The sequence below is a fragment of the Lucilia sericata genome, unplaced genomic scaffold, assembly GCF_015586225.1.
Source record: "Lucilia sericata isolate MDLA Ls3-8-SP2 unplaced genomic scaffold, ASM1558622v1 Contig000932F_arrow, whole genome shotgun sequence".
In the NCBI taxonomy this organism is placed as follows: Eukaryota; Metazoa; Arthropoda; class Insecta; order Diptera; family Calliphoridae; genus Lucilia; species Lucilia sericata.
This window is the reverse complement of record NW_023994919.1, coordinates 82,501-97,905: the sequence shown is the minus strand read 5'-3', so window position 1 is coordinate 97,905 and position 15,405 is coordinate 82,501. Positions and strand designations below refer to the sequence as shown.

General features: G+C 32.9%; 1 protein-coding gene across 1 annotated transcript in view; it reads right to left on the bottom strand.

The window, feature by feature from the left end:
- Positions 1 to 11,610: 11,610 nt before the first annotated feature.
- The window catches only part of LOC119609126 (large proline-rich protein BAG6), a 10,577-nt gene continuing 6,782 nt past the window's right edge, over positions 11,611 to 15,405 (bottom strand). Inside the window, 6 exon segments of the mRNA XM_037963828.1 lie at positions 11,611 to 12,316; positions 13,730 to 13,930; positions 13,996 to 14,135; positions 14,209 to 14,503; positions 14,505 to 14,893; positions 15,191 to 15,405. The exon segment at positions 15,191 to 15,405 is cut by the window's right edge and continues 394 nt beyond it. Coding sequence (XP_037819756.1) covers positions 11,981 to 12,316; positions 13,730 to 13,930; positions 13,996 to 14,135; positions 14,209 to 14,503; positions 14,505 to 14,893; positions 15,191 to 15,405 — 1,576 coding nt within the window. The 3' untranslated portion in view covers positions 11,611 to 11,980.

Below are 15,405 nucleotides of genomic sequence, written 5' to 3'. Positions count from 1 at the left end.
CTGGCAAAATGCGGAAAGAAGGCACCAATTAAATTATGGTCATGTGCTACGATGATCTGTTTTGCCGTGTACCGTAGTAGTGCTGTTTGTTCGCATTATGTTATTTTTGTTTTTATGAGAATTTGGGCCACTTGTAAAGTAGATCAAATAATTAAAAAAGATCATTCATTGTTATTTTGGTATGACGTACAAATATACATATTTGTTTGCGCATAGTAGGTAGATTACGTTAAAGGTTTAAAAAAAGAGGTGTTTCTATTGTGTGTAGTATTTCTTTGTTTTTTCCAATATTTATTTATGAATGAAGAGAATATATCCATAAATTTATGGAATTTTTATAATGATAAAAATCAACTGTTTAAAGAGGTTCTTTCCGTTTGCGTCACATCAATCAACATCCAAAAGAAATCTGGTGATGTTAAGGAATTTTTTTTATTAAAAAACAAATTAAAATATTTGCAAAATCTCAAGCCAACAACAAATTCCAAATTAACAAACATTTTTGAAAAGCAAGTACAAATCCTATTTATTAAAATGTTTTTCCAGTGGCGCCATTATAATTATATCAAGTTCATCATTGTCGTTATTAAATGAAAATGCGTGTTACTCCTTTGCATAAATAATTATTGTTATGTATTGTTTAAAAAATTAACACTGTAATATCCACAGTAGTTCCCATATAATAGAATAAATCTTCGATAAATTGTTTTAAGCAATGCTCAAGTTAGGTTGATAGGCGGATGTATACTACATCAAATTCGAAGAAATACACCTAGACCACTATATGACCTGTTGGGAGGTCCTTTTGATCAATGATTGTCCGATTGTCCGATCAATTATTGTCCGATTTTCAGAACCAGAATTTCCTGGACGTAATTCCTAAGAATGTTACAATATCCGGAATAATATCTCTCCCTAGATTTCAAGGAAAGCCTGACAATGACAAAGAAAGTGCTTTCGAGTTTCACTGTCCTATCCACATGATCTAGATTCCTGCATCCGCACGATCTATTTTGTAAAGTTGTGCCCGTATTCCTGTGTGTCCACTCAAAGTACAAACCATAAGACTTACCTCAGACGTGCTCATTTTAGACTTCTCGTCCTGCTCTCTGTAGGATTACCCCATAGAATCTTTGTGAATCTACTAACCGTTTCATTATTCCAAGAGGCCTTATAGGATTCGCACGCCAATATTTTTAATACGATTCTAGTTGGGTCGAATGGTTTTGGGTTCGTACCTGAGCGCCCTTCCTTTTAAAGTACGTAAATTCGCTCTTTCGTTGCCGACTACTCCCGAGTTAACTGATACCCATATGATGCAAAGCTTACCTCTGTAAAAGTATTCGATAACAGCTTTCATGCAATCCAATACAGTCTTAGATTTAACCTTATCACCTGATATCGCCCATATTTATTCTAATCCAAATTAAGCATTCCATTATTGCTCGGACTTCTGCCTGGAAGCAAGTGCTGGGATTATGTAGACGGTAGTATATTTCTGTTTCTTCAATGAAGAACCCCAAGCTCGTTTTGTCCTCCAGTTGACGAATTTCAGTGTTTCAAAGTTTCTAACATATTCTATGTCTGGTATGCGATCGGGCACGACCGATCCAGCATAGATTAATGACGTGTCCTATGAACTTGTTTTGTCAGGCATTAGATCCATAAACAACTGCATGATCCAGTTTCAATTTCCTATATTCCGGTCTATAAATTGCAGAAAACCGTAACATTACTGGTATTAAAATGATCAATGAGATCAATTAGGAGGACATTTGATATGTTAAGATCACAGGATTCGGAGACAAACCTATAGTCGAGATTATAGAAAAAGACTATTGTCCAGACTATATAATAGACTACAGTCGAGAGTATAGACTATACTTAAGGATACTTTAGATACTATAGAATAGGCGAAGACTATTGAGTAAACTATGGTCGCGAATAGATAAGAATATTATATTATTATAACTATCCACTATATTAGGGACAGCAACTCAGCTTACGGTCAGTTTCGGGTACGGTTTTGGTATGGAAATTATAACAAGATCGAATCTTCGATTTTTTTTATTAAATTAAAATTAAAAATCTGGCTATTATAGTGTTAAACTGTGTGAAACTATGAGATTGGCGCCTAAAAGGGCACCAACTTTTTATTAGCGTATTGTATTGTACAAAATACCATACGATTAATTAATTACAAATGAAGAGCGTAGAATCAAAATAAATAAAAATATCATGCGTAATGCTTAATTAAGCACATGTTGCATGGTACTACGCTGAAATATTCCAAGTTAAACGACAGCAATAGCAGAAGCAGCAAATTTTTGATAGCATTCTCAAAGCCACAGCAAGCAGACAGTAGCTGCAGTTGTAGTAGCTCCCTATTAAATACAATATTATAAATCGTTATGACTCTGCTGCAATTAATTATACACATACTGCATTCCCATGATTCTGTTGCTGCTGCTGATGATGAATGACTATCAACATAAACATTTTTAAAATAATCACATTTACAAAATCAGATCATTGTTCTTGTATTTTTTATTTGGTTGAAATGTTAAGGCGCGTGCCAACGCGTATTCAGGCGACTAGTGCCTTTTAAGCTGATAAAAAATGGGATCATTTTTTTAGAATACAAAAAAATGAAGGGTGGCGTTTTGTCAAGTTCTAAAGTTGAATATGAGTGGAAATTTCTGTTGATCATGAAATGCATACCGTTACTTACTTATCTGTGGATCTGTTTTGTCTGCATATGATATGATTACAGTGATTATAGTCCGGCAATGTTTATATTTGGAATTTTTATTTGGGCTTGATGGCGACAACAAGGAGTTGTGATTGTTTTAATTATTAATATCAAAGAATTTTGTAGATCCGCTTAAGTCAAACGGAGATGTGAAATTTAAATTTTTCAAATCGATATTGACTGTAGAATATACAATATACAAAAAAAACATAATAGACTTCAGTCAAGACTATAGTACTAACCATATAACAAACTATAACGAGACAATACATAGAATAGTCTATGGGCGAGACTTTAGAATAGACCATAGTCGAGTCTACAGTCTAGAATAGGGTCGAATCGAAACTGTAGACTAGACTATAGAGTAGACTATAGACAATATTATAAACTATACAATACAATACTAGACTATACTATAGCCTAGATTATACACTAGACTATAGATTAAATTATAGACTAGACTATAGACTAGAATATAGACTAGAATATAGACCAGACTATACACTAGACTATAGACTAGACTATAGACTAGACTATAGAATAGACTATAGAATAGACTATAGACTAGACTATAGACTAGACAATAGACTAGACTATAGACTAGACTATAGACTAGAATATAGACTAGACTATAGACTAGACTATAGACTAGACTAGACTATAGACTAGACTATAGACTAGACTATAGACTAGACTATAGACTAGACTAGACTATAGACTAGACTATAGACTAGACTATAGACTAGACTATAGACTAGACTATAGACTAGACTATAGACTAGACTATAGACTAGACTATAGACTAGACTAGACTATAGACTAGACTATAGACTAGACTAGACTATAGACTAGACTATAGACTAGACTATAGACTAGACTATAGACTAGACTATAGACTAGACTATAGACTAGACTATAGACTAGACTATAGACTAGACTATAGACTAGACTATAGACTAGACTATAGACTAGACTATAGACTAGACTATAGACTAGACTATAGACTAGACTATAGACTAGACTATAGACTAGACTATAGACTAGACTATAGACTAGACTATAGACTAGACTATAGACTAGACTATAGACTAGACTATAGACTAGACTATAGACTAGACTATAGACTAGACTATAGACTAGACTATAGACTAGACTATAGACTAGACTATAGACTAGACTATAGACTAGACTATAGACTAGACTATAGACTAGACTATAGACTAGACTATAGACTAGACTATAGACTAGACTATAGACTAGACTATAGACTAGACTATAGACTAGACTATAGACTAGACTATAGACTAGACTATAGACTAGACTATAGACTAGACTATAGACTAGACTATAGACTAGACTATAGACTAGACTATAGACTAGACTATAGACTAGACTATAGACTAGACTATAGACTAGACTATAGACTAGACTAGACTAGACTTATAGCTACTATAGACTAGACTATAGACTAGACTATAGACTAGACTATAGACTAGACTATAGACAGACTATAGACTAACATAGACTAGACAATAGACTACTATAGACTAGACTATAGACTAGACTATAGACTAGACTATAGACTAGACTATAGACTAGACTATAGACTAGACTATAGACTAGACTATAAACTAGACTATAGACTAGACTATAGACTAGACTATAGACTATACTATAGACTAGACTATAGACTAGACTAAGACTAGACTATAGACTAGACTATAGACTAGACTATAGACTAGACTATAGACTAGACTATAGACTAGACTAACTATAGACTAGACTATAGACTAGACTATAGACTAGACTATAAACTAGACTATAGACTAGACTATAGACTAGACTATAGACTAGACTATAGACTATAGACTAGACTATAGACTAGACTATAGACTAGACTATAGACTAGACTATAGACTAGACTATAGACTAGACTATAGACTAGACTATAGACTAGACTATAGACTAGACTATAGACTAGACTATAGACTAGACTATAGACTAGACTATAGACTAGACTATAGACTAGACTATAGACTAGACTATAGACTAGACTATAGACTAGACTATAGACTAGACTAGACTAGACTAGACTATAGACTATAGACTAGACTAGACTATAGACTAGACTATAGACTAGACTATAGACTAGACTATAGACTAGACTATAGACAGACTATAGACTAGACTATAGACTAGACTATAGACTAGACTATAGACTAGACTATAGACTAGACTATAGACTAGATTATAGACTAGACTATAGACTAGACTATAGACTAGACTATAGACTATAGACTAGACTATAGACTAGACTATAGACTAGACTATAGACTAGACTATAGACTAGACTATAGACTAGACTATAGACTAGACTATAGACTAGACTATAGACTAGACTATAGACTAGACTATAGACTAGACTATAGACTAGACTTTCTCGGTATTCTGCATTTTGATTCGACCCTCCGCCGCATAAACAACAACTTACAAAAACGTAGGTACGATCGTAACGCATAATACACACTTTCGTAAAGCATTGAAACGAAATGGAATTGCTTCTTCTTTTTCTTACGATTCAGGTTTTGTGGAATACCTTTTTTCGATCGTTACGTAACTGAATGCTTAAACGTAATCGTAACGCAGAATAGGGGTGATAGAGAAGATTTTAATACTATAAAATAGACTTTAGTGGAGATTGTAGAATAAACTTCTGATTGTCGTCGGTCGAGATATTGAATAGACTACACTCGATTCGAAAATATAGATAACATTATAGTCAAGACTATAGCTGATATTTTGGAATAGGATAGGATAGATTATATTCGAAACAATAAAATAGACTATAGTAGGGACTAAAGACTAAACTATATTCTGACTGTAGTTAAAACCTCAATATTTTCTATACGTTCAACATTCCAAAAAATTTGAAAAAAAAAAACAAAGAATTTCTTTAGAAAATCAATATAAATAAAAAAATTTAATTAATTCCATTCCAAAAACACTTTTAAATCTTTTAAAGAATTTATGGTAAATTCCCTACATTCTATCTGAACAGATAAAGACAGCAAACATAATTTATTGCAACAGTTTGATTTGTCCTATTTAGATGTGTGCTAAATTTTTAGCACCAAATTCCACAATTGTCAATGTATTTTATTTTTTTTTTTTTTGAAAACGCAACGCAAAAATTTTTTAAATTCCGCAACAATAATGTTTCTCTTTTTTTTCTTCTTCTTATGACGTGAAGATTTATTTTTTGCTGAAAGAAAGTCATTGGAATACGTATTTTTAGAAATTGTTTACATTTTTTCGATTAAAATTAAAAAAAAAAAAAAAATGTAAATGAAGTGATATTTAAAATTAAATATAGTATAAAAAATTTCAGAAATAAAGTTGAATAAATTCATTTTATACGACTATAAAGAAAATGTCCATCTAATTTTAAACATACACATCATTTTCAAAACTAAGTGGGTGGCTGAAAACAAAATATTTATAATTTCTCTGATATTGTTATACATCGTTGACATTTTTATTGGGTTTTAAACATTTTAATAGCCTCTAATTTGGTAATAAATAATTAACATTATCACACGTTTATTATTCCGAATTCTTGTGAATTTAGAAGATGTATGTTTATTAGGGTGGAGTTTTTTTTTTGTGTGTGAGTTTTGGCAAAAATTGTTAGATTTAGGGTTTTCATTTTAAAATTGAGTTATGAAAAATCGATTTCTGATAGGAAATTCTGTGATCTTATCACAGATTTTTATCACAATTTTAGAATATTCAAATTATTATAACAAATGTTTATTATATATTTTTAAAAATTATTCATTCTAATTAAAATATTTTTCCTAAAAATAAAGTCATTTAAAAAAATAATCTCTGCAAACAAAATTAATTGATTGAATTAATTGAATTATCATCACATGATACAAATTATGACGACTATCATTATAAAATTAAAATGTATTTTTCCTAATACTTAAGGCAATTGACGTAAATTTCTTACCAAAAGTATTTCAAATATTTATTTAAAATTACAGTTTTTTTTTTAGAATTTCAATTAGCCAAATGAAAAGTGTTTTAATGGAAAAATAAATAACATATTGAAAAAATTTAAATATCAGGGATAATTCACTTATAAGTTAAAAATAAATTAGAAAGGTTAAAATGCCAACATATAAACAAATTTTTAAGGAAAATCGGCAGTTGTAACAAAAGTTAGTGGATTTTTTATAAAAAAAGGATTATGCACTAACCTGTTATTCCATAACTGAACCGATTTGCTTGGGGAATTGCCGCATACTGCTATCATTGATGGGTTTTGGGTGATTACCATTTGGTGAAATGAGTTCTGAACATGGGCAATCGATATCTCTGCGTTATAATTAAGAATCTTGGTATCTCAGAGTTATATCAACATCATGTCATTATATCAACATCATTTGCTTTACTATTACATAGCCAATAAAAGATTCGTACCATTTCGAAGGAAATCTATATTTCAACAAGTAAGAAATTATAGTCGGACTAGGCTAGGCTTTATATAGGGGCTAGGGTCAAATGAGGCCCTATAATTATAAAATTCATTAGGTTCATCAAGGCTAGTATAAACTTAATTGTGAACATAATTATGAACTAAAAAGCCCTATTCGACGGGTTCAGTTGTATGGGCGCTAGGAGAAATAATGAACCGATGTCAACCTTAGGCATCGTCCCTGGGACAATAGAATATTATGTGCCAAATTTTCATTGAATTATCTTCAAAATTGCGTAATTGTATAATTATATTTGTATATCGAACGTCGCAATTTGGGCAATTTTTTCAGGATAGGAGTATTTCGTCAATGTTTCGGACTCTACAGTCTTAGTTATCAGTAACAGCAGCAGAATCTCCGAAGAAGTGGATATTTCTAAACACTTTCGACCCATGTTACTTATTCATACACATTCAAATCTTTATATATTTTTGAGATCAAATAATTTATTATCTCTAGCATTGAATTCTTTAAATACCGGACCTTCTAAGGTAATTCTTTGTTTCATAATTCTGAAATGTGACATTCCACATTAAGGTCGGCCTCAAAATTGAACAACTTGGTACTTCTAAAATATATCACCTGATCACTTGCTGGACAGAGTGGCCAGAAAGCATTATGCCAAGTTGCTACAAATCGAAAGTTGTAGTGCGTTCTCCTCATATATACGAAGTTGCTTCCTGACATGACCCGGCCAACGTCAAGCTGTGCAATATTGGCATTTTGGTCATCTTATGAGCTGTTGGCTAATGGTTTGAGGATGTCGTTTCTACTTTATAATTTGTTCGTGGTTAAAGTAAGCTGTGGTGGTTGGAAAGGAAACTTCTAAAAGGTTTGAGTGTTTCACAGTTATAATTCGAGTTCCAAGATTAAGCTTAATCTCCCTCTTAAAGAGTGTTGCTGAAGTTTATCCAGAATGAAGATTTAGTGTAATTCTACGAAATAATCTTTCCATTTTATGAAATAATTTTGGTTGTAGTTTTGATTGCTAATAGTTGTAGATTATGGGAGAGGACAAAAACCTGTGGATTAATTAATTCTACAGGAATTTGAGTTTTTTTTTTTTTTTAATTTAAACTTCATGTACTTCATGTGGGTCACTCAAAGTTTAAATATCTTCTTATTGTTGGGCATTTTGGATAGCAGGTCATTTTACCTCTACTAGGTTAAGTCATATGTGATCTAAATGACAATACACAGGTAGGGGAGAGGACAAAGACCTGTGGAACTTTGTAATTAATTCTACGTAGATTAGAGGATTGTTTCATAAACTTCAAAGTTTAAATATCTTCTTATTGTTGTGAATTTTGGATAGCTGGACATCTTGTCTCTGCTAGGTTAAGTCATGTGTGATCTAAGCTCCCACAGGCGCATTTGAAGGAATTTATACTGGTGGCGAGCAGATCTTATGTCGTGTAACATTTGGATGAAGAGAACAGCTTCAATGATCTTCCTGAATGATGAGAAGAGAAAATATCGAGTTTCTCTCGAGTGCTTACCTGTTTTCAGAAGTCACCGGAGTGGGTTTGTCCGACACTAGTAGCTTGTGATGTTTACGAATAACGCTTCTTTTAGTTTTATCTCACTTTCTCTCACTCCTTGTTTAATAAAAGGGCGGTAAACTTGATCTGAAACTGTCATACTTCATCGTCGTGTTTGGAGAGACCGATCTAACCATTTTTACGTTTGTTCTTATCTACTTCTGTTATCTGTTGATATCGCAGTTTAGATGGAAAAATTTGCCTCTGCTATGTCATATGTGATCTAAGTGACAATAGCTCCCGCAGGTAGGGGAGAGGACAATAACCCGTGGAACTTCGTAATTAATTCTACGTTGATTAGAGTTTATTTTTCTTAAACTTCATGAACTGTAGGCCATTCAAAGTTTAAATAATGTTTTTTGTATAGCAGGACATCTTGTCTCTGTTAGGTTAAGTCATGTGTGATCTAAGCTCCCACAGATGCATTTGATGGAATTTATACTGGTGGCGAGCAGATCTTATGTCGTGTAACATTTGGATGAAGAGAACAGCTTTAATGATCTTCCTGAAAGATGAGAAGAGAATATATCGACCTGTAGGAGTTTCACTCAGGTGCTTACCTGTTTTCAGAAGTCACCGGAGTGGGTTTGTCCGAGACTGATAGCTTGTGATGTTTGTGAATAACGCTTGGTTTAGTTTTATCTCACTTTCTCTCACTCCTTGTTTAATTAAAGGCCGGTACACTTGATCACTAAACTGTCATACTTCATTGTCGAGTTTGGAGAGACCGATCTAACCATTTTTAACGTTGTTCTTATCTACTAACATGTTAATATCGTTGTTTAGATGGAAAAACCTTGGGTCATGGGGGCTTTTTTATAGCATCGATGCCTCTCTGGAAAGTACGACTTAAAAACGGCAGAATTTAAGTGAGTGCCTTATACGATTACAGTTTCACGAAATATTCTATGTGAGTAGTTGCATTCTCTCATGCTAAGGGCGTTGTTGGGCGCATTGTTTCTGCTCAGTGTTATGAACAACATGAGTTCTTATGTTCTTAATACCGGGTATAATTGCCGTTATATTGTACTTATAATATAGGAAAAGAGGTTATGTAGAACTTCATATCCAATCTACCCTACACCACTTTAGTGGGGAGGGTATATTGGATTTGTGCTGATGTTTGTAACATACAAAAATATTCGTCCTAGACCCACCTTAAAGTATAGCAATCGGCTGAGAATCGTTTTCTGAGTCGATTAAGCTATGTCCGTCCGTCCGTCTGGCTGTCCATGTAAACCTTGTGCGCAAGGTACAGGTCGCAATTTTCAAGATAATTGGATGAAATTTGGCATGCACGTTTTATTTGACCCAAGGACGAAGCCTATTGAAAATCGGTCCATTATTTCACCTAGCCCCCATAGAACAGAACCCCCCGAAAAGGGCTTCTGAGCTCATAATTATGTTAAATATACAGATATCGATAAAATACGGCACAACTAAGTTTTATAGAATTCTTGATGACCCTGCCAAATTTCATAAAGATCGGGCCCCATTTGACCCTAGCTCCCATACAAAGTCCCCTTCAGAAAATTACTTGAATGTCCCAAATTAACTTATAAACACAAATATCGCGATGAAATTCAGCACAATAAAATATTATGTAAATATAAATATATTCACAAAATTTTATCGGGCTTGGTCCATATTTGCCCCTAGGCCCCATATAAAGCCTCTTTCAGAAAATTAGTTTTTCATCCATAAATTGCTTAAATGTATCGGAACAAGTAAATATTGAAAATAAATGCTTTACTATGAAAAATAAATCACATTTAATATTCATAACTGGTGTAGGGTATCATATGGTCGGCCTCGCCCGACTATACTTTCTTACTTGTTTTTTTTTGTAACTCGGAGATTGAGCAAAACCCAAAAAAGTTTTTTTGGTTCTACTAGAAAATCCAATAAACTTTTCAATTTAACAAGTATTTTTTTAAGTTTTGTTTTATTTTGATTATGTATATACTTTTTTTGTTTTTGTTTTTTAATTAACTTAAATTATTTTAAGTCCACTATACATAAAAGTGATATATTGTGTTTATAATATTTATAAATGTTTTTTCTTTAATAATTTTTTTTTTCATTTGTTTTGTTTTTGTTTTCAAATAATTTACTAGTAGCATTTCAATTCAATTTGTTACTGATCAGTTTATCTGTTTGTCTCGTTTTATAATGTTAAAGTGATACAATAATGATGTATTATTTTATGTGGAAAGTTATGTACGTATTCATATTTTGTATGATTTATGAATGTTTGGCGATTGTTGATGATGATGATTATATGCGTAGTAATTTATGTTATATTTAAAGGATTTATGATGTTATTTTGTAGTTCTAAAATATGATCTTTGCCTTTCGTAAGCTTTATTTATATATTTTTTTTTTTATAATTTTTCTTAAAAACATATAGTAGATGTATGTACGTATGTATGCATTTATGTATGTAGTATGTATTTAGTATAATTAATTAATTAAATTGAATATACATACATTATTTTATAAATAATAGTTTTAATTGTTTCGTTTTTATTTTATTAATATATTTATTTGTTTTATGTTTTATATCAACTTTAAAAAAACCAATAAAAATAAAAACACAATAAAATGCACAAAAACCTGACTTAACAATGTTTTCGCTTATTTTGAAAATTGCAAACTCTTAGTAGTTTATTAATATTTTTTTTAATTTTAATAAATATCAACATAATACACTTTTTAGAAGTGTTTAAGAGAACAAAAAATAAAATCATAATACGCACAAAGAAATAAAAATAAAAAAAAATATTGATTTTTATTTTATCATTGTTAGCATTTGTTTAAATATATAACACAAATAATTTTTTTTTTTTCAATAGTATACCTTATATTAGCCCCTAGATTTAAAAAAGAATTGTATAAAGACACCTTGTTATTAGTTTTATTGGGTTTATCGTGTTTTTCCATTTATCATTTAACAATAATCAGTTATTATAGTGCAACACTTTTCTTTTTTCTCATACGAAAGTATCCTTGTTTTTTCTTTATTTGAAATAAAAGCGCAGGTGCCTTTAGAGTCTGTTGAAAAATTTCCATTTATTATGGAGATGTGTGTGTGTTTGTGTGTGTTGTGTGGGTGAGGGAGTGTTAGTATTTCTATAATAATTTTATTTTTTTATAAACTTATTAGATTTGGGAAACTTGTCGGCTTCAAAGTCGGGATCCTTCTTAAGACGTTCTCGTACATTAGTACGTACGGCATCTATACATGATGATTGCACTGCTGCATCACTAGCAATTGCTCGGGCAACATCTTCGGGGGTGTGGCTTTGATTGGCGGATGTTGATGTACCAAGTCCTGGATTTTGTATGGCTTTTCTTACACTGTCAGCTATTATAGCACCAATTTCTGTTGGTGGTTTTGAATTTTGTACCAGCTTTCTTCGTTTCGATGACATACCTGATATGTAAGCATCCGAAAATGGTGGCTGTTCGGTAGGATTCTGTAAAAAGGGGGCGAGCGAAAGAAATGATGTCAAACAGGAGATCATAAGTTTTATGATATTGTGAGTATACAAGAATGCATTGGGAAACCCTTGACTAAACGTTTGAAATATACGTTGAAAGAATTACTACTTGCTAATATCTACAAACATCGTTTTTCTGAACTCACTTAGCGTTGTGATGCCTATAATTAAAATAGACAAGGTGGCTACACATTCAATTTTTAAGCAAAAGCTAGTTAAATAATTCAGTTGCTCAAAAGACTCTTCTAACATTTGTTCCAAATATGCCAGGATTTGTGCTAGAAGCGACTCGAGTTAGAATACTCATCATGGTTAGATGGCCAACTTTAGATTCATTTGTAAAACCTAAAAATCATAGGAGTATTTAGTGATTATTACTTTCTGCTTCCATAATTAAACCAACCGGTTCCAATGCTAAAATTTGGAATCCCTAAGAAATGGGATACCTAATAGAAAGGGAGATAAGAGCTAATGTTCTCTACTCTTATTGAATTCTCAGGATTATTCAGTGTTATGTATGCTAGTATCACTTGAAATCAAACTTTTCACGTTCTCATGACATGTGGTTCTTTATCTTCGATACGAATCGAAGGTTTTTCCTCAAGGAAAAGCTTTGAACAACAGTAGTCATTTCATTTGTGAAAAAATATCTTACACAAAGAACCAACACCGTTAATGTGTTCCCACGACAATTGGATCTTCGCTCTGGAACGAATTGAGTCATACTCTGTCAAAGACTGTCAACCGAAAGTTTTTTCTCCAAGAGCTATCGGCCACAGTCGAACTGTTAAAACAACAACAACCCTGTTAATACTCAACATTCTTCAGTGATTTATCTTGGTATCAATAGCAATAAAACTTGTCACGTTTCAAAGACAATTGTATCTTTGTTTCGAAACAAAGTAATTCGCAATCGACAAATAATTGTCACATTAGCTGTTTTAATCGTAGCTCTAGGAAAAGACACCGATTACGTACTCTTCTATTGGTAAATCCTCAGCATTTGTCAGTGCTTTATGATACATATGCATATGATATCACATGAAAACAAACTTTTCATGTCCTCACGACAAATGAATCTTTTTTTAAAACGAATGGATTCGCAATCGGTAAATGATTGTAAAGACAGCAACAGCCGTTTCGACCGGAAGTTTTTTCTTCAAAGAAAAGTAGAAACCAGGTAACGTTCCTTTTATTAGTGAATCCTCATCATTCTCCAGTGCTTTATGCTATTAACACTTGTAATCGAACTTGTAATCGAACACGTTCTCACCCACCTAACTTTCCCTACTCTTTTCTGATACATGCATAAACCTTATAGGTTCACCAATGAAACAAAAATTAATCTTTACTGTTTCATAAAAACAAAAGTAAAAAAGAAAAACTTACATCTCTTTGCATCTGGATATCACGTGTTAAAATAGGTAACCAATCGTTGGGGAAATGACGATGCCAAGCAACCGAACCAGGCACAACTGAGGGCAAAGGTTCATCATCAACTTCGGGCTGTGATGTGGTAGCGGTTTCAGACATTTCAACATCTGTGTCCATGGGCTGAGAATGAAAGTAAGCGGGTGGTGAGACAAATGTCTAACATTTAATTTAGTGTTGTTTTTAAATTAGTAAAAGTAGTAAATGATCGAATATAAACTAACCGTTTGCACGTTATTATCATTGGCTGCTGCTGTTGTATTGCGTAAAACAATAAATTGTTGAGCATCAGCTTCATCGGTAGCACTGGGTATAGTTGGGGTTAAATAAACAGCTAAGAATTCAACAACATCACCTTGTAAATCTATGGGGGGTGTTTAAAATAGATTTGTAGAATAATTTTCCTTTGATTTATAATTGTCATAGTAAGTACTTACTAGTTTGAATGGAATTACACAATAAACGCATTAATTGTGCCCAGAATATTTCGGCATTTGCCCGTCCAATGCAAATGTATAAAACACTGTATAAACGTTTGCGAAATTGTTCACAAATTTGTTTAAGCTTCTGTTCAAATTCCTTTAGATTGACAGGATTGCGTTTGAGAAGTTCAATAACCGCGGGCAAAGTACTTCTTAAAATATTGAACAGTGAATCCCTGGAATCGTATTCAGGCTTTTCGTATTGTGGCAAATACAACAAGGATTCGCCAAACCATTGTATTGCACGATTTTATGGCCAGAGGTATGGTGTCATCGTTAATAGGCTGACCTTCGAAAATTTGACTGTTTAAGCAGTTCATCAGTTGGGAGTGTATGTTAAGCCTTTGAGTATCCTGATTTGAGCTGGCTCCAGCATCGGCTGTTGTCGAGGAGGAGGAGGAGGCAGAGGATCCATTGGCAGATGCTGCAGCTACACCACCAAACAAATCACGCATGACCATGATGGGTGGCAATATGGGTGGACGTACCGAAACCGCGGCACCAGACGGAGATCCAAAGTTATTTCTAATCAAACGTTGTGGATTTCTCATGGTTGAACCTACTATACGAGATGAATGAGGACGTATCCGTTGAAAAATATCATTCATAGTGCGCAATGGTCGTCGTGTAACAATATGTGCTAATATATTAGAACAGTTTTGTTTTTCACAATATACAAATGAGTATGGGGGAGGGGTATGATGTGTGGATGGGATAATAATGGTTATGGAATCAAATGCTCAACAGAGAATAAAGTCTAATGAGTTTTCATTTGTGAAAGTTACTTCATTGAGTTTTTTTTGTGTTTCATTTTGTTTTTTTGAGGATTTAAGCATGAGATACCATCACCATAATAATAAACAAAATTTGTGCTTTTACATTACACAGTCTACAAAGCAAGCAAACTACCTGTATAACACACAAATCATTAACTTACCCCTAGTAGGATTATTGCGAGTTGCAGGACCAGATGCTGTGGCATTATTGGATCCATTGTCATTGTTGGCGGCATTATTGTTGGCTGTTTCAGGCTCGCGTATATGATGACTGTTACAGGGTAAAAATCTATCGAACGATGACACATTATTACTGGGTAAGACACGACCATTCCAGCCAGTTGGCATACCCAATACAGGGATGTTACCAAAGTGT